The sequence below is a fragment of the Crocodylus siamensis genome, chromosome 15, assembly GCF_052110815.1.
Source record: "Crocodylus siamensis isolate JL-2025a chromosome 15, ASM5211081v1, whole genome shotgun sequence".
Lineage (NCBI taxonomy): Eukaryota > Metazoa > Chordata > Crocodylia > Crocodylidae > Crocodylus > Crocodylus siamensis.
The window spans coordinates 36,684,068-36,703,213 of record NC_143409.1 but is presented as its reverse complement, the minus strand read 5'-3'; the positions used below and the strand labels follow the sequence as shown (position 1 = coordinate 36,703,213).

At 42.6% G+C, this 19,146-nt stretch overlaps 1 protein-coding gene across 5 annotated transcripts in view; it reads right to left on the bottom strand.

Moving 5' to 3' along the window:
- The window catches only part of LRRC49 (leucine rich repeat containing 49), a 132,437-nt gene that overhangs the window by 24,646 nt on the left and 88,645 nt on the right, over nucleotides 1–19,146 (bottom strand). For all 5 annotated transcript variants that reach the window (XR_016439273.1, XM_090028492.1, XM_090028491.1 and 2 more), the window contains 2 exons: nucleotides 15,608–15,762; nucleotides 795–1,032 (listed from right to left, as the gene is read on the bottom strand). Coding sequence is in view for 4 of the 5 variants with exons in the window: in XM_090028492.1 (XP_089884618.1) it covers nucleotides 795–1,032; nucleotides 15,608–15,762 (393 nt within the window). In the remaining variant the exon portion in view is untranslated. The remainder of the gene's footprint in view (nucleotides 1–794; nucleotides 1,033–15,607; nucleotides 15,763–19,146) is intronic.

Genomic DNA, 19,146 nt, shown 5'->3' with positions numbered 1-19,146 from the left:
ATGGGCTGCACTAATCTACTGTTGTGGTAGGTTCCCATCTGTACGTTTACCCAATATAGGCTATGTGTTTTACAGGCATGCTCAACATTGGCTACATTTAATCAATTTCATAGTTGGTTTTCATGACTGAGCATATGCCGTTTCTGGAAGCAGTTTAAAATGATAAATAATGTATTTAATGAGGTTTTTCTGTGTGCAAATATAAGAGGAAGGATGTTTTTTCCCCATGCTGATTGGAGGAAAAAACAAATCTTACATTCAAGTAAATACAGTACGTTTCAGGGGAGATGTTTAGGAGGTACTTTTATATAATTTGTTTTGAGCTTACAGCTTTAAGTCATTAAGAGGACATGTGGCCAGACTTGTATATTTACATTAGCAAGAACTACAGAACTCCATAGAGGTTTCTCTTTAACCATGACTTCTTGTAAACTCTTCCCACTTCTCATATCTTGGCTATGCTATAGAAGGGAATACTTTCTGATACATGGAAATTATGGCTCAACACCACACCATTGTTATACATCTAAGTGTATAAGTACAGTTAATTTGTTTCTTGTATCAGAAATAATTTCTATCACTTCCCTTTGAAAACCGGGTGTTGGTCAAAGAAACCTCATCAGGCTATAGCACAATACAGTCAAAACCCCTTGGTTGTTCACATCACAGTTTTTTACATATAAATGACAAGCCTGAAAAACGAAGACGATAACTTCACTGAAAAAGGTGTAAACAAAGAACAGCCATATATTCTGGAACAATACAGAGCATTGAAATCTAAGGAAACTTCTTACCAGAGAATTAGGAAATTTGATCTTCAATTTAGTTAACACATGAACAAGTTCATCAAATTCTATAAATATAAAGGAGATTGTGGTGACAGCTCCAGCTGTTTGAACACTCCAATTTCGATCTAGGCAGTCCAGAGCTCCAGAACCATACAAGTAAAGAGTGTCGCCCTCCACTTCAACTAGGTGACAATCTAGGACAGATAGGCCTTGTACAGCATTGCTCAATATTGAATCGAGAGACCTAGCAGGGAGGAAAGGACAGATATCATTTAAAATAAAAACCTTTAGATATATTTGACTAAAATGAATGTCAGTCCTGCAATTCATCAAATGAATTAATTTTGAGTAATTTTGATACTCAAATGAGAAACCTATACACCGAAAGCTCCTCACTTTAATTAGTATCTTCAATATTTGATGACCTCTGAAAAAGGCCATAGATAAATATGTCAAGGTAGGCACCTAAAATATTGCAAGTAAACTAAGCACATTCTTTGATATTCTAGGGAGATATGTGATTACTAGCCAACTGCCCCACAAAGAATGATGGGGGGATGGGGGGGCTGAGATGGAGTGCCACCACCTAATGCCCCATGCTGCCACTGTTCTGCCTCTTGCAGGGAGCAGGATGGGGGAGCCGCGGCCAGCGCTGCTGGTCCTGGCTCCCCCAGCCCCTGACTGGTCCTTAGCACTGCTTGGAGGGGCTTTGGAATCATGGCAGTGCTCCCTCACACTTGGAGCATTCTGATTGGCTGTTTCTGTCAGCCAATTAGAGTGTGAATAGAGCATTAGGGACAGACAGGCAGACAGACTTAGGCTTTTATAATATTAGAACTGTGTGTTATTGTAGACTTCTAAAATCAAACCTTTAGTTTATTCAGGAAATAAAATTCTGCCCTGCAAAGGTTATTCAATATTATAAATTTACTCATGAAATTGCTCCCCTACATGTTACTCATCGGAATAAGAGTTTGCAGGATCAACCATCATTTCAAGACCAAAACACAGGGATTATAAAACAAAGAAATAAGGACAATAGTGAATGTTGTTACAGGCTGCCTCATTTACTACTTAAAGCTCATTCAGCATGTATTCTGTCTAACACACGCCCTCCTGGCCACATGCCTGTGCAGATGCACACCTTTCCCCCTTCTCCCCAGCTACACTCATGTGCTGGCTGCATGACCCATGGCCAGACACCTGCACTGGCTGCATGTCCCTCCCTCCAGCCCCTGACAAATCACATGCCTGCACCAAACATATGCCCCCCCAAACACACACTTGTGCCTACAGCATGTCTCTCCACCAGATTCCTGACATGCCCATAAGCAGGTGCCCTTCCAGCTACAGAGACTCCGGGCCTCCCGAACCATGGGCTCCCTGGGCACCGCAGCCTGGCATCACCCTATCCCCAAGGAAGGGGTTAAAAATAGAACCTGGATGAGGTAGGGGGAGCCCAGAGACCACTGAGACAGCGGCTGGAAAGCAATGGGAGACGTCCAACAGGCTACCATTTGGACAACCCTATATTAATTCATAACTATGCCTTAGTGTATTATTTGGTTATGCATACTGAATTATCTTCAAGGATAATTACATTACACTTCTGGAGTGTGAACAAGCATTTGCTGCACCTGTTTAACTGCAGGCAACTTACTTTAAGCCACCTCCACCTAGACAAGGAGCGGATCCATACAGCAGTTCACTGGTCTCAGGAGTGGCACGTACATGTATTCACCACCTGTGGGAGCCATGCAGGGAACCAGTGTAATGGTTAACTGCACAGTTACCTTGAGACCAGATACACATGCAAAGTAGCTATCATGCCATAAAAGGCTCCAACCAGCTATAAAAGTTAGACTTCAAAATGTGTACCAACATTTTAGCTGATTTCTATTAAACTTTAAAATTGCATATTTAGCAGGGTCTCCCATAACCACAGTCTGCAAGTCCCAAGTCCTGTAACAGTGGGGAACTTTCAGCGCTAGCAGCTATGGACTCTGGGGCCTGGAAGAACCCCACAGATGCTAGGACCCGGGGTCCCATAGCTACAGAGGCTGGGTCTCCACAACGTGCCTCCCGCTGCATCACCCAGCCACGGGTATACAGGGTGCCTCCACAGGTGGGTGCCTCTCAGCTGAGGGGGCTCCCAGTCACTAGAGCTTGCTTCATGCAGGCTCCCTACATCAGCAATAAGGTGCAATAGGATCTGATGTGCAATCCCACAATATTTTCTCTTGCCATGCATGCATGGCATGGCAGGAGGCGTGATTGTGTGAATCACGCATTAGATCCCATTGCACATTTACCTGCATGTGTAGAGGGGTATACAGACACACAAGTGTAGTTTCACCTTCTATGTCAGTAAAGAACATTAGAAATAACTTTTAGAGAAACAGCTCACTGAAGCCATGGATGTTCTAAGCCAACTACTATAGTTGATCATAGAGACAGTGATTCAGAAACATATTAAAGGGCAAAAAACCCAAAACAAAAAAACCTGTCACTAATTCAGTCTGAAATAATCTGTTGTCTTGTAAAGGGAGAGATCATTAAAATCTGTTAGAAATGTACAGGAAGTTTAGAAAGGGAAAAAGAGGACTGAAACACTGAAAACTTCTAAAAAAGGGAATCCCTTGTTAAGCCTACATAGAAGACTTACAGAGGTGATCAGGCTCATGTTAGCATTAGCTGACATGAGTAACTAGCTGACATGAGTAAAATAACAATGAAAATATGGAAGCATGAGGAGAGCGTATGAGAGAGGAACAGTGATAGAAATTGCACCAGGCCCCCAAACTTGAGGGCCTCTCCAAAATTATGAGAATTTTCTTTCTTAATAGACATTAAAATGAGTAAAATAATAATTGCAAGTAATGTGTGTACATAAAGCAGAAGTACGATCTCCAAAAATTTATTTCAAAACTTATGAATTCAAAACTCATGAACATAAGCAAAGAGATGATAAATACAAAAAAAGTTACAAATATATATCATAAATATAAGCAAAGACATCACTGTCAGCCACGTTGTGAAAAGGAAAAAGGCAAAAGCAGTCAAGATATGTGACAAATATAAAAGAATATTCCGTATAACTTAATTATATGGAGTTCAACTTTTTCCAGCAAATCAATCAACAATTTTACCAAAAAATGATAAATATCGTAAGGACATGTTCAATTGTAAGAGATGCTTTGCCCTCAACCTTGACTGATCCATTGTTGTACAGCACTAGTTCTTGACACATTTGAGCACACTAAATTATCTTTATGCACTGGCCACAGAGACTGGTATGCAGCAAAAACTGTGCAACAATTAGGCTGGGGAGAAGTTTTTGCAGAGAGACTTCATACTGTAATTTAATAAATGAAATGGTAATATTATTTGGGGGGCAATAAAGTCTTTGTAAATACGTTTAAGAACTATTACCTTATCTTTCTCATCACCGGTGATAACTTCAGTAGAACACAGATTAGAAAGTCATTGAGATCAGCATCATCCTTGTCAAGAAAGGTTCAAAGTTCAAATTTTTGACAGATACATACCATTACAGCAAGATTGTTTTTAAGTCTGCCTGTGACAGAGTCCATGATAGGAAAGGAAATACTGTCCTTAAGTTAGTGCTTTACATCATCAGGGTTATCTTGATCATTTGTATCACTGCATCTGCTTTTAGAAAGGGGTTTTGACCCTGGTACATCAATGCCAAATTTGTGGCAACATGCAGACATTCATCATAAATCTCTCTCAGTTGTGCCAGTTCAATGAAAAGACACTATGCTGCCTTTTTTAGCATCCAGGGTTGCATCTCTGAGCAGTAGGACAAGACTGGTGGGAATGGAAGTTTTCAGCTAAACTGAAGTAAGTAGAACATTTATATTCTGACGTGTATTTTATTAGTCCAGCAATCTTGCTTCTGATTTTGGCAGTCAGACTCAAGTAATCTAACTCATTCAATGCTACTAGAAAGCCTTTCAAAATCTTGACAAAAAACAGCAGGTACAGTCAAAACATGCAGCCCAACTATTAAACATAGAATGGACTGAATCTGGAATAGTTTTCTTCACAATTTCCCCTTGCTTGCGCTGAAAATATTATACAATAACTGAAGAGACCCAAGGAATGTAATATAATCAGTTGAAGACTCAGCTGAATTGGAACCAATGGAGTTCAACCTGTGGTATGGAGGTCTATTCTTTCCTAAACAGGTCCTATATAGTTCTCATAACTTATAATTAATATTAAATATGAACTTTGTGTATCAACTACAGACTTCTAGCAGTTGAGAAAAAGATCTGATTTACCTACTGAGACATGATTCTTCTCCTTATCCTCATATGTGATTATGAATTATATGAGTAATGATATAGTGATAAAACTGGCCTTCCTCTCTTAAAACACTTTAAAAGACTTTAAGAAATCAGAGAGTGCTTCATAGATTCATAGACTGGAAGGGGCCTCGCAAGATCATCGGGTCCAGCCCCCCTGCACTAGGCAGGAAAGACAACTGGGGTCAGGTGACCTCACCAATGCTGAGTAAAGCAGAAAAATTACTTCCTTGGGTTTGCTTCAGATGCATTGGTTGATGCATGCCAGAGTACTGTTTTTCCTGCTGGCTATAGCATCACACTGATGGCTCATGTTCACACTATGATCTAGTATTACCCCTAGGTCTCTTTCAGTCGTGGTACTAGTCAGTTTGGCGTTACTGAGCCTGTAAGTATGTTGGGGATTTTTCATCCCCAGATGGAGCACTTAACACTTCTCAATGTTGAACTTTATCTGGTTCTGATCTACCCAACGTGCCAGCTTATCTAGGTCCGCCTGTGTCTGCAGTCTATTTTCAAGTGTGACAATGCTCCCCCATAACTTGGTGATGTCCATGAACTTGGCCAGTGAGCTCTTCACCACCACATCCAAATCCCAATCCTGGGATGGAAGTTAGGCTAATTGGCCTATACTTGCTCAGGTCCTTTCTCCTCCCCTTTTTGAAGATGGGCACAACATTGGCCCTTTTCCAGTCTTCAGGGACCTCCCTCAAGAGCCACAAGTTTTGGAAGAGTTTCGCCAGAGGTCCTGCAATAACTTCAGCCAGCTACTTCAGCACTCTCCGATGAAGTTCATCCAGTCCTGCTAACTTATAAATGTCTGATTTTTCTAACTGATCACGTAGCAGCTCAACGTCAATGGTACGAAGGCGGTCATTCCCACCATGCCCATTCTTAACCTTATCTAGTATGATTTTCCCCTTAAACTGGTGAAATACCAAAGCAGTCGTCATTCAGGAGGTGAGTTTTCTCCTGAGCATCAGTAGCCAGTTATCCTGAGTTGTTAAGCCATGGCCCCATACTTGCACTTGTTTTCCTCCTGTTCCCTACATATCTAAAGAAGGACTTCTTATTGTCCTTGATTTCTGTTGCTAGTTTAAATCCAGTTGCATTACTCTGGTACAACTGGCCTCAAAAACTTCCTGTGTTCTGCATTATATTTCTCAACTGATCTCACCTGGGAAGTTGAAGGCCCCCACTTCCCTCATCTCAAAACAACTTACATACATCAAGTAGGGCATTTTTACACATGTGGGGGGGGAGGGAAGGCACTTTAATTAGTGGGCCACACTAATTAAAAGCACCTGAGCATCATGTGTATCAGTGTCCCCACAACAAAAAATGGTGGAAGGGTGCTTTGAACTAAATCTCAAACGAGCTTTAGTTCAAAGTGCCCCATTGCCATTTTTTGGTGTGGGGACACTGATGCATGATTGAGTCTGCTCCAATGCACCAGATTTCCACAGTAGCCCATAGTAGCCAAGGTAAAAATCGGAGAAGTCAACAACAAGCAACAAAGCTATGTCTTCTGTTAACTCAAAGAAGTATTATGACCTTTTTTTGGTTTCATTTATTTTTTAAATTGTATAAAAGGCCAGATACACTTGCACCAAAGTCTTTTCATCATCATAACATATGTCATAAAGGGAGTGTAATGGGTTCCCTTGGTAATCTCACATTATAAGATATTATAAGTGTTCCATAGTAATTCTATATTATGTTATACTGAAAGGGGATCATAACGTGAATTTCCTCAATCTCCTACTACAACATATTTTTAGTGTCTGGGTCTTAAGTTCATATTGTCTTTGTAATGAACTCAGTCACTGTAAGACAATACATGTACCATATTAAAATGTAAATTCTGCATATGCACATTTTTTTAAGTTTCAGGATCTGAAGTCTGCATTATTTTTCAAATTATGAAAAAGGCAGTAGACCTCTAAAACTGGAGTCTGTAATGAAGTAAGCTATTTTAAAATGGAATAACTTAAAATGCAGTAAGTTTTTATAGCCCTATAGCTGCACAACTAGCTTAAAGTTTATGAACAACATAATGGGATGCTTTGAACACATACACACACACACACACACACACACACACACATACACAGGTGTTTCAGAAAGTGTCAGCATTGTTGAAATAAAACCATTTTGTGTGCAATGATCATTTACTAGACCATATCACTTCTCTACATAGTAGTAAATAATGGGTGCATTTGACAATGCCACCAGTGTTCCCCACTGCTGTGTAGTTTTATTCACTGAATGCAACGGCTGTATTTTGAAACTGCTGTTACTTTATGAAACACACTTGTGTATTCATTACTGTTGCAAGACATATCTAGAGCATTACATTGAAAGGTTCTTTTGAAGAGATGTAATATTGTAAATTGCTGATAGATTAATACAAATGTTTGAACTTTAAGATGCCCAATCAGTTCACAGAAGGTTTTTAAAAACCACTTGCATCCAGACTGACTCCTATATTAAATTCTAGGTCTCTAAAGCATAAACAGATGAGGTAATAAGGCTAATCTTAGGTATGACACTGATGACAGCAGCGGAATCAGAGAGCACAATATATATTTTATTATCCGATTTTAAAAACTGTATTATGCATATCAGGGTTAGACACACCATTTCTGAATATATGACCTCATTAAATATTCAAAAGTAAAAAAATATATACTGGAGATAAAATACAAAAACAACTACTTCAATGGCACACCGTGCAGCTTTTTCCTACTTTTTAAGAATTTTTTTAAGATCAATATTAAACTTTTAAACTTCTCTTCAAGGTTTTTATTTGAAAGCTACAGGCAAAATAAAAGTGTTACTGAGAATAAAGCTGGACAAATATCCAACAATACCTTTATCAGTAACCCTCAGGAAAGTTACCTGCTTGATAATGAAGCAGACATTCAGAAATTGAAATACAATGCAGAGAAAAAAAGTCCAAATAATCCTTTTATATTTTGATTTAAATGTAACAAAGACTTTGCCCAGTTCAACACATTTTGAGCATGTAGAAAATGAAAAATTTTCTGATACTCAACTCAAACATTATTTTAGCCAGCTAAGCACAGGAAAAGCAAATGCAAGTCAACTATGACATACTGAGTCACTGAATGCATCTACACATGCGCTTTACTGAGGTGAGGGCTAATCAGCTCTGTAGTAATGTGTCATAGTCTACACAGGCACTGGTATTAGGGCATAGTAAACTAATTAACTCCACTATAGGGTAGTACTGTCAGGGACAGTACTATCTTACGGCAGAATCATTAAGCGTGATCAAATGCATGTGTAGATAGTGACCACGAGATGCAAATGTCTATGTCTTTATAAACCATCTGGACTCTGGAGTCAGCAGCGGACTGGCCAAGTTTGCCGATGACACCAAACTTTGGGGAAGAGTATCCACACTTGAGGATAGGTTGGTGATCCAGGCCAACCTCAACAGACTTGCAAGATGGGCAGATGAAAACATGATGGCATTCAATACGGAGAAATGCTCTGTGCTCCACCTCAGGGAAAACCCCCCACATCACACTTACAGGTTCGGCAGTGCTACACTCGCTAGCACCACAACCAAAAGGGACTTGGGGTTCATGATCAATCACAAGATGAACATGAGCCAGCAGTGCGATACTGCAGCCAGCAAAGCAAATAAAACTCTAGCTTGCATCTACTGATGCATCTCGAGCAAGACCCAGGATGTCATCCTCCCACTGTACTCTCCCTTGGTGAGGCTGCAACATCCAATTCTGGAGTACTGCATCCAATTCTGGGCTCTGCAATGCAGGAAGGACATGGAGAAGCTTGAAAGAGTCCAGAGGAGAACTACACGCATGACCAGAGGGCAGGAGAACAGGCTTTATGAAGAGAGGCTGCAAGCCATGGGACTCTTCAGCCTGGAGAAGCGCAGGCTCAGAGATGACCTGGTGGCAGCCTATAAATACATAAGGGGTGCGCATCAGGATCTGGGGGAACCCCTGTTCACCAGAGCACCCCAAGTGACGACAAGGTCCAACGGTTACAAACTCCTGCAAGATTGTTTTAGGCTGGACATAAGGAAAAGCTTCTTTACTGTCCAAACGCCCAATGCCTGGAATAGACTCCCCCCAGAGGTGTTGCAAGGACCTTCTCTGGACACTTCTAAGAAACGTTTGGATGCTCATCTTGCTGGGATCCTTTAACTCTGCCTTCCAGCTCTTTGGGCAGGGGGCTGGACCCGATGATTTTACGAGGGCCCTTCCAGCCCTAACATCTATGAACTCCATGAAATTGTGCCCAGTCAGCTGGGGGTCAGACATCTGGCTTCTGCTAGTCCCTGTCACCTGACACTGCCTCCCAGAGCTGACCCTCTGGGCCCCTACCAGCACAGGTCTGCTCCCTGCACTCAAATTGCTGCTGTCTGAGGCACATGCGTAGACACTGCATCCAAGAACAGTGTACTCCATCTCAAACGACTCTGGAGTTTATTGCATCATGTTATTTGCATGTGTAGATGTATCCATGAGTACTTTGGCTTTACAGGAAATACACTTCAAGTGTCTGAACAAAACCAAATTACCACCTTAGAGAATCACAGAAGGTAGAGCTGGAATCTATACAGATATCATCTAGTTCGTAGATGCTCAACCTCCAGCCCACAGGCAAAATTCATCCCATGGAGCCTTGGAATCCAGCCCATATGAATCCCTCTGGTTTGGGTGGTTTGGTGGCAGGGGACTAGTGGCAGTCAATACTGCCACCCCTCCTCAATGCCTAAATCCCAAGCCGTGTTGAGTTGATTGGAGCTAGGTCACTATACTATCCTCGCACAGCTAGACCGAAGCCAGGTCACACCTCCTTTTCTTTGCATAGCCAGGTTGCAGCCAGGCTCCCTCAAGGCCAGGCCATGTCCCCTCCCCCTGGGGCTGGGATATGCCCCCTTCCCTCTGCACAGTCAGGTTGGGGCTTGGTCATGCCCCCTTCCTCCCATGGATCTGGACCAGGCTCCCTCACCCTACACAGCTGTTAAAGCTGGGCCTGGGCCTGGGCCATGGCCTCTCACAGGGCTAGCCCATGCCTCCTTCCCTCCACCTGGTCAAACTGGGGCTGGGCCATGCCTGAATAGCTGGTTTGAGGCTACGCCATGCCCCTCCCCTCACACTGGGGCGAGCCCACACCCCCTTCCTTCCACCCAGCCAGGTTGGGGCTGGGCCATGCACCCTTCCTCCCATGGGGCCAGGGCTTCCTTCCATGGGGCTAGATGGGATCCATGCGGCAAGACAGGGCTTGTTGCCCTCCTCTACGTAGCTACAGGGTGCTCTGCTGGATCCAGCCTACAGAGGGATTAGGCAGTGCTCATTTGGCCCGCCAGCCAAAAAGATTGAGCGCCACAGATTTAAGCCAACACCCTACATTGAGGAAGAATAAAATATACCTTGATTATTTCCAACAGATATTGACCTAAACCTGTTTTAAAAAATAGCTAATGAAGAGATTTCTAGCACGTTCCTGAACAGCTTATTCCAGTTTTTTACCACCTTTACAGTTAAAAGATTTTTTTTCTTTCTGTGCTGTAAATTAAGTTGATTTTTCTTGTCCTGTCTGCAAAGATACAGAGAAGAAGAAATCATCTATTTTATCCATTACGCCGTCATCCATTTAAACGTTTACATATTTACAGACTTATTTCCCATACCATGAGTCTTTTTGCTAGAGAAAATAAATCCAATTCCTTCAGTTCTAGCCTTTATATTGCAGCCTGTTCTGTATCATATTCATTCCCCTACCCTGTTTAGCAATGGTTATATACTCACGCTTTGCTTTCCTTCTTCTAACATATTGATAGTACCCTTTTCTGCTGCTTTTTCTATTTCTTGATGAATGAAACTTATTACGAGCCCTTCTAGGTTAGCCTTGATGCTTATGCTCTCCTTGTTTGGAAATTTTGGAGGGCTATATGTTTTGAGACATTTTAGAAAACTGAATTTCTATTTATTTTCCCAAGAATAAATATCAGTGACTATGATTCCCATAAATATTTCATGTGCCTTCTCAAGACTACTTTTCAATTTTTTAAAACTGAAACACTGTTTCAGTTAGAGTGATTTTAAGGTACTGTTAATGGCAAAATCCTCTTCTGAAACCTTTGTGTTTTTCTCTAAGCTGCATGAGTTGGATCAGGAGCGAACAGAACATACGTTCGCCCTAGGGAGAGGAGGCAGGGGGGGAAATGGGTGGCATGCAGATGCCTGCACTAGCCGAGGTCAGAAGATGGAGGGCACTTCTGCACCCCTCTCAGCATGCTGGAGACTGCTGAGGGTATCTGAGAGGGGACCACCCCTTGTTTGGCTGCTGGGCACACAACCCCAACCCCCTGCTGTCCCTGCAGACTCTCCCCAGAACCCAGCCTAGACTTCCAGGAGAGCCCCAGAGTGGGTCATCATGGCACACCACCCCCCCACCAGGCATGCCATGGTGACCTGCTTTGACGCTCTCCTAGAAGGGGACTGGGGGCATGCACCCCTCAGGCAATCAGGGTTGTCCCAGCCACCCCACAGAACGAAGGAGTAGCACCCATGATCACCTCTTGGCAAAACTGGCCAACTGTGGCCTTGGGTCCACCATGATCCGCTGGCTGGGAAATTGACTCTGTGGTCGGACCCAGAGGGTTGTAATTGATGGCAGCCACTCATCATGGTGTCCTGTGACCAGTGGGGTCCCCCAAGGCTCTGTCCTTGGACCCATATTGTTCAACATCTTCATTAATGATGTGGACACTGGAGTCAGAAGAGGACTGGCCAAGTTCACCGATGACACCAAACTTTGGGGCAAAGCATCCACGCCAGAAGACAGGTGGGTGATCCAGGCTGACCTGGATAGGCTCAGCAAATGGGCAGACGAGAACCTGATGGTGTTTAACACCGAAAAATGCAAGGTTCTCCACCTTGGGAAGAAAAACCTGCAGCATCCTTATAGGCTCGGCAGCGCTACGCTGGCTAGCACTATGGAAGAAAGAGACTTGGGGGTCATCACTGACCACAAGATGAACACGAGCCTGCAATGCAATGTTGCAGCTACTAAAGCGACCAAAATATTGGCTTGCATCCATAGATGTTTCTCAAGCAAATCCCCAGACATCATCCTCCCCTTGTACGCGGCCTTGGTGAGGCCACAGCTGGAGTACTGCATCCAGTTTTGGGCTCCATAATTCAAAAAGGATGTGGAGAAGAGCCACACACATGATCAGAGGTCAGGAAAACAGACCTTATGACTACAGGCTGAGAGCCATGGGGCTCTTTAGCCTAGAAAAACACAGACTCAGGGGTGATCTGATGGCTACTTATAAGTTTATCAGGGGTGACCACCAGGATCTGGGGGAATGTTTGTTCACCAGAGCACCCCAAGGGTAGATGAGGTCAAATGGTCATAAACTCCTGCGAGACCGTTTCAAGCTGGACATAAGGAAGAATTTCTTTACTGTCTGAGCCCCCAAGGTCTGGAATAGCCTGCCATCAGAGGTGGTTCAAGCACCTACATTGAACACCTTCAAGAGCAAATTGGATGCTTATCTTGCTGGGATCCTATGACCCCAGCTGACTTCTTGCCCTTTGGGTGGGGGGCTGGACTTGATGATCTTCCAAGGTCCCTTCCACCCCTAATGTCTATGAAATCTATGAACCCCGGAGCTCAGCACCTGAGGCAGCTGAGGGGCCCAATCCTTCCTTCTATGGAGCACTCCTGTTCCTGCTGCCCAGTGAAAGTCTCCTGAGCTGTACTGGTGAGCTCTGAGGGACCCTATCTGAAAGACCCAATCCTTCCTTTTATAGAGCATGCCTTTCCCTGCTGCCTGGCAGAAGCCCCCTAGAACTTGGCACTAGTGGCAGTAGGCAGGATGCATCCAGCACAGCCCAGGAGGCTTGCACCAGGCAGCAAGGACAAGACTACCTAGAAAGAAGGATGAGGCCCCTCAGAGTTTGGTACCAGTGGCAGATGGCAGGACAGATCCAGCACAGCCTGGAAGGCTTGTGCTAGGCAGCAAGGACAGAGGCACTCTACAGAAGAGAGGACTGGGCCCCTCAGCTGCTGCTAGTGCTGATCTCCAAGGTGACTGAACCTTCCTTCTACAAACCATCACTGCCCCTGCAGCTCAGTGCAAGCCTCCCAGACTACACTGGTGCTGAACTCCAGCAGGACGCACCCAACACATCCCGGAAGGTTTGCACCACACAGTAGGGACAGGGTATTACGTAGAAGGAAGAATCAGGCCCCTTTAAACTCAGCTCGAGGCAGCCAGCAACACATGCCAGCGCAGCCTGGGAGGCTTACGTCAAGCAGCACTCTACAGAAGGAAGGACTGGGCCCTTCAGCTGCCACTGGTGCCAAGCTCTGAGAGGCTCAATCCTTCCTTCTACATCTGTTGCTAGTCTGTGCCTTGGTCTTCCTTGGCCGGTCTATTGAACTTCTGTACCAGATCCACTACTGATTCACATTAGGTCACTGACCCCAAGCATTCCAGGCACCTTTGTGTCTCCCTTCACTAGTCCTCCCTCGCAGGGAGACGTGCTAGCACTTGCTGGGTGCTTGGCTGCTCCAAGCTGTCACAGACCCAAGCCAGCACAGATGCAGGCAGAGGAAGGGGGCGGGCGGGGGGGGGGCAGTGGGGAAAGAGAGACTCATGCTGGCTAGGGGACAGGAGCACTGGAGCCCCAAGTCTTCCCTGGAGCTGGCTTTCCCCATTTATAGGGACAAACCCCAGAAGCATGTTTCTGGAAATAGAGAACACATTGTCATCGTCTGACACAATCAGAGGGTGGGAAAATGGATGATGCGTTTCACCCAATGAAGTGAATCAGCTGTACCAGGACACATCCTGGTTCTGTCTCACCTGGTGACATCTATTCCTAGCCTCAGAGAAGCTGGATGTTCTTAAGCCAGCAGGACTGAATGGGATCCTAGAGTACTGAAGGAACTTCTTGAGGTAATTTTATCGTTATTTTCTTGAGAACCTGTGAAGGACAGGTGAGTTCTCAGATGTCTAGAAAATGGCAATTAGAGTGCTTATCTTTAAAAAGGGAAAAAAGAGGATCAATAAAATTACAGACTAAATCAGTCTGACCTTGATACCAGGAAAGATTATGGATTAAGTCATTAAAGAATCTTTCTAAGAACCTGAAGGAGAACAAGTTGAGTTAAGTAGCCACTCTGGATTCATCAGGACCAACTGATTTCCTTCTGTGACAAGGTAACAGGCTCTGAGGTAGGGAAGAGCAGTGGCTGTAATATGCTTCGACTTTAGCAAAACTTTTGATGCTGTCTCTCACTGCGTTCTCTATAGTAAGCTGAGAAGATAAAAGCTTGATGAAAGTACTGTAAGGTAGCTGTATAACTGTTTGGATTAGTGGCTCAACGTCCAGTTGGGATAAGGAATAAACGGGGTTTACCAAGGACTCAGTCTTGAGTCTGGTATGGTTTAATATTTTCACTAAGGATTTGAAAAATGGGATTGAATACACACTTAGCAAATTTGCACATAAAACCATGTCGGGTGAGGCTGTAAGCATTCTGGAAGGCAAGGTTAGAATTCAGAACAACCTTGATAAACTAGAAAAATGGTCCCCCCCAAAAATAAAATAAAATCAATCCAGTTACTGACTGGAGTTCAATACCAACTTTTTAAAAGTAAGAGATGAATCCTTTCCATTTACAAAAAAAAAGCTCTTGGACAGTTATTTTTCCTTAGGAGTAAATTTAACTGCTGGTCTCAGCCCACTGTTGGGTGGACGAGTACCTACATCATAAATAACAGCCAACAAGTGGTAGACTAGACAAAAGTCTAAACACAAGAGGCAGACAAAGTACTTGGATCCTATATATCAGTTTAATCATTTCATTTCTATTTAGGTAGAAATAGTCATTCTAAAAAATGTAAAAATACAGTTATTACAGTCTGGAAAACCTTGCACCAGTTTCCTGTATTACTTTAACCTTTCTAATATAAATATTCTATTTTAAATTGAAGAACTTTTTTTAAATGCAAACTGCAATACTTAGAAGAAAGAGATTGATCTCATTCAAGAAGTAGGGGAAGGATGATTTGATTCTTCCATGTGACAGCAACTGTTGAAAAAGCAAAATTTTCAACCAAGAACCCCATCATTTTAAATCACAAAGAGAGTGACCTCTCAATCATGTAATGCCTTAAGGCAGCATTTTTATCATGACCCCAATAATTCAATGAAAAAATAAAGTTTAGTAGCAACAAACATCCCCCTCACCAGCCCCACAAACAAAGCACCTGAAGTGAGGTAAAATTGCAAAACAAATATCTAGCAACCACTATAGATCAAGGAGTTAGAAAGCGCTTTTAATATTTCAGATTGGAACAACTTAAAGAAAATACCTGCCAGAACAGAAGGGAGAGGTAATGAAGAAAAAATAGTTTTTCCTGTTTGAGCTAAAAGAAATATTTCCAGTAAAACACTTATATACCTGCTTTCTTCAGGAAAAACATAGGCTGTACTACCACTGATCTGAGACACTTCATCATCTTTTTTATCTTGTTCTGAAGCAGACAAAAGGGCAACTCGATTTTGCTGTCTCTCCCACTGACGAGCAATATTGCAAATTGTTAATCGTTTCTTTTCCTGGAACAAAATATAAAAACCATAAGAAATTATCTTAAGATGTAAACAACACACTGGAATATATTCTTTAATGAAGCCTTTTGGTTGAAGGATAGTACCATATTGGTCATCAGCTATATATTAAGATCAATATTGCTTCCTAATGCTTCAATGCATGTTTTCCACTGACTGATGTTTTAAAAAAAATAAGGGGTCACAGTAACAATAAAAGCTGCATAAAACAGTATGGAAAAATCAGGTGATACATTAAAAGCCTAGCTTTAAACCAGCTAGTTTGGGTACCAGCATGGTCATATCAACATGGAACTCAAAACGGACTGCTAAATCCACTCTGGAAACATGGTACAGTTTACCCCAAAGCCCTCTGAAATAAGTCACAACAAACATCTACAGCACTTCAGTAGTCCTGCATAGCTATTTGGGTTAAGTACAGACAGTTAAAAAGCCCAAGGCTGAAGCAATTCAGTCTTCACAGGTTAGGCTACACTTTGTAGACTGAACTAAAAAGGAAGTGAACAGACATTTACTTCTGATTCTGGAAATGCAGTCACGTGTCTACAGTGACCCAGACCAGAAATCTGGGAGCACTAGAGCACGCCTCCCTGCTTGGCTGGAGCAGACATCTTGGGCCAAGGATAGCCAGCCCACATTGTAAAGTAGGGAGGTACAGAGGAGGTGCAAAGCATCCTGGGATGCTGGGGGACTGTGAGTTAACTTGAATCTGGAGGGGATCTGGGACAGAGGTTCAATAAACCAATTTTACTTAAATCAGTTAAAATCTGATGCTACAGCCATCCAGGTTTACCTTAAACCACTTTCAAAATGGCCAAAACTGGTTTATGTGCACTGAACTTCTGTTGTTACAGATTTGAATCAGTTTCCAATCACTTATACTGGTCTTATGTGTAATTTCTGTCCCTAGCTTTGCCGTAGCTCTACACATTCCCAGTTACTTCACAAACCCTCGTCTTCACAGGGTGCAGAGAGGCATATTACTGTATGCATTCAAAAAATTAAGCCCACTGTGACCCTTCATGACACTGTGCCTAGACTACTACCAGTATCCAGGTTAACTGGGGTCTACCCACACTTCAGTCACAATAGCGATTGCCTTTTAAATGTACTCTAAAGGGTACAGGGGAAATGTTATTGTAAAAACAATAATGAAATTTGACAGCATTTTTCTTGTTATATAAACGACACAACTTGATAGGTTTAACACCCACGTCAAAACTCAGCCTAAGGCTGCTGGAAAGCAGAACATGCACAGTAAGCTCTGCACACAGCTTTTAACTCTGCATGTTTTGTTGGATATCTGGAATTTTGCACTGCACCTGGAACTTCAAGCTTACAGTTCAGAGGATTTCTGTTGTGTCAATTTTACATTAGTAAGTATAAATAATCTCTTTTTCAAATAGAAATCCATTACATTCATTTCACACAAGGCATTATCTTTACTAGCAACTATTTCCTTAATTCTAGACAAACCATCTTTTGTGACCTGTCATCAATATATTACATCTTATTAGCGTTTCAGCCCTTTGTAATGCTGGTATATTTTTGCTATATAAACAACAATTCAGTGCTACATTTTAAAATTCCTTTGAACTTTACACTGCTAGAAGTTTCTCATTTTAGTAAGTTGTACACAGTGCATTACAGGGCTGTAAAAATCAGCACGGGTGCCTGAAGGAACTTATTTTTCAATCCCTTAATAGCCATTATTGGAATGCCCATCATTATATCCTCTACTACAGTAAGGCACTATGCATTATCACTAAAACACTGAGATGAAAAATAGTAATTATATATATTTTGTCATAGTAGTATCATAGTACTTAGGGTCGGAAGGGACCTAAACAGATCATCAGGTCCGACTCCCTGCCCCGGGCAGGAATGGGTGCCAGGATCATTTCACCCCAGCCAAATATCTGTCCAGTCTCCGCTTGAAGTCCCCCAAATGTCTGTAGACATTTGGCATCTGTATTAATACTCCATTAAGTTTTAGAAGAAAGGGAGCAGTATGTACCTGTTTTAGAACTATTTTTTGAAAACGCATGTTTGCACATTCAGAAAGACAATAAATTATCAATTTAGATGTGGAAGGTTAATTTTTTTTTTATATATATATATATATATATATATATATATATATATATATATATAGCGCCTTAATCACTAGATTTTTTTAATTTCAAGTTGCATTTTTTGCAAGATGTGGATTCTGTCTCTTGCTCTGTACAATGTAGAACTAGCAACGTTATTCCAATATCCACAGACAAAAAAGCACTACAAAATACAACATTTTATTAGCCTTATTTTGCAAACAGAAAAAAATGAAAATGTGTTTAAGTGACTTTCTGTGTAGTGCTTGCAAACCAAAAGACCCAGGATCAACACTTACTGTATGTACTTGAATCCAAGACGAGGCCAAGTTGGCTGCTGGAGTGGGGGGAGGGGGAACAAGGTGGAAGGTGCACAGGGGAGACCCACAATAGGGATGGGGGGAGCAGGCAAGTCCATGCTGCCTGCCCTCCCCCTCCACCCCCCAGCTCCAGCCTCAACCCAGCCAGACCAAGACGTGATGTCACTGCTTCTGCCTGGCCAGACTGGACCAGTCTCCCCAAAGCTGGAACCAGAGCCACCCCAAAGGTCTGTAGTGGGGAGAATAGGAGGCAGGGAGGGAGCAACAGGGGGGCAAGTGGCACTGGGCACAGCAGAAAGGGGCAGGCACAGGGGGCCAGGGGGAAAGTGGTGTGGGGGGCGATAGGCAGCAGGAGGGTGGGGGCAGGCACAGGGAAGGGCAAGGGGTGGGGGTCTGGCTTATTGTTTCCTGCCACTGCTTTCCCTGTCAGTATTGTGAGCACAAATTTAAGACAATCCTCCAATAATTATTTATAATTTCCATGTGCAGATCCTAATTATTGAGGGGTCATCTTAAATTCTAAGTCATTTTGGATTGGATAAATTTAACATTAGATCTGTGATCTAGGCCAGCTACATTAAACCTCCTGTTTCCAGCTGCAGAATTAATCTTCATACCAATGGATTGCCTCTTATGGTTTAGTTGGATAATAACTACCACCATGGGGCCTGCCAGCACTACAGTAACACAAGCAAATAAGAATCTTCATACAGTACAGCTATTAAAGAGCACATCTTAATGAGTGAACAGTTCATTGAAAAGATGAAGTATATAAAACAGTAACTGACATCTCCAGACCTTTGTGTTCTTATCTACAGATCCTCAACATTCTCTTAACAAAGTCTTTCATATTCAATTTTTCTTCTTTTACTGACAAACTGGTAAACATTACAGCGGTGAAAGCTGACAACCATATTACTTCAAATTGTGCTGTATTCGCTACAGTGAAACATTATGGG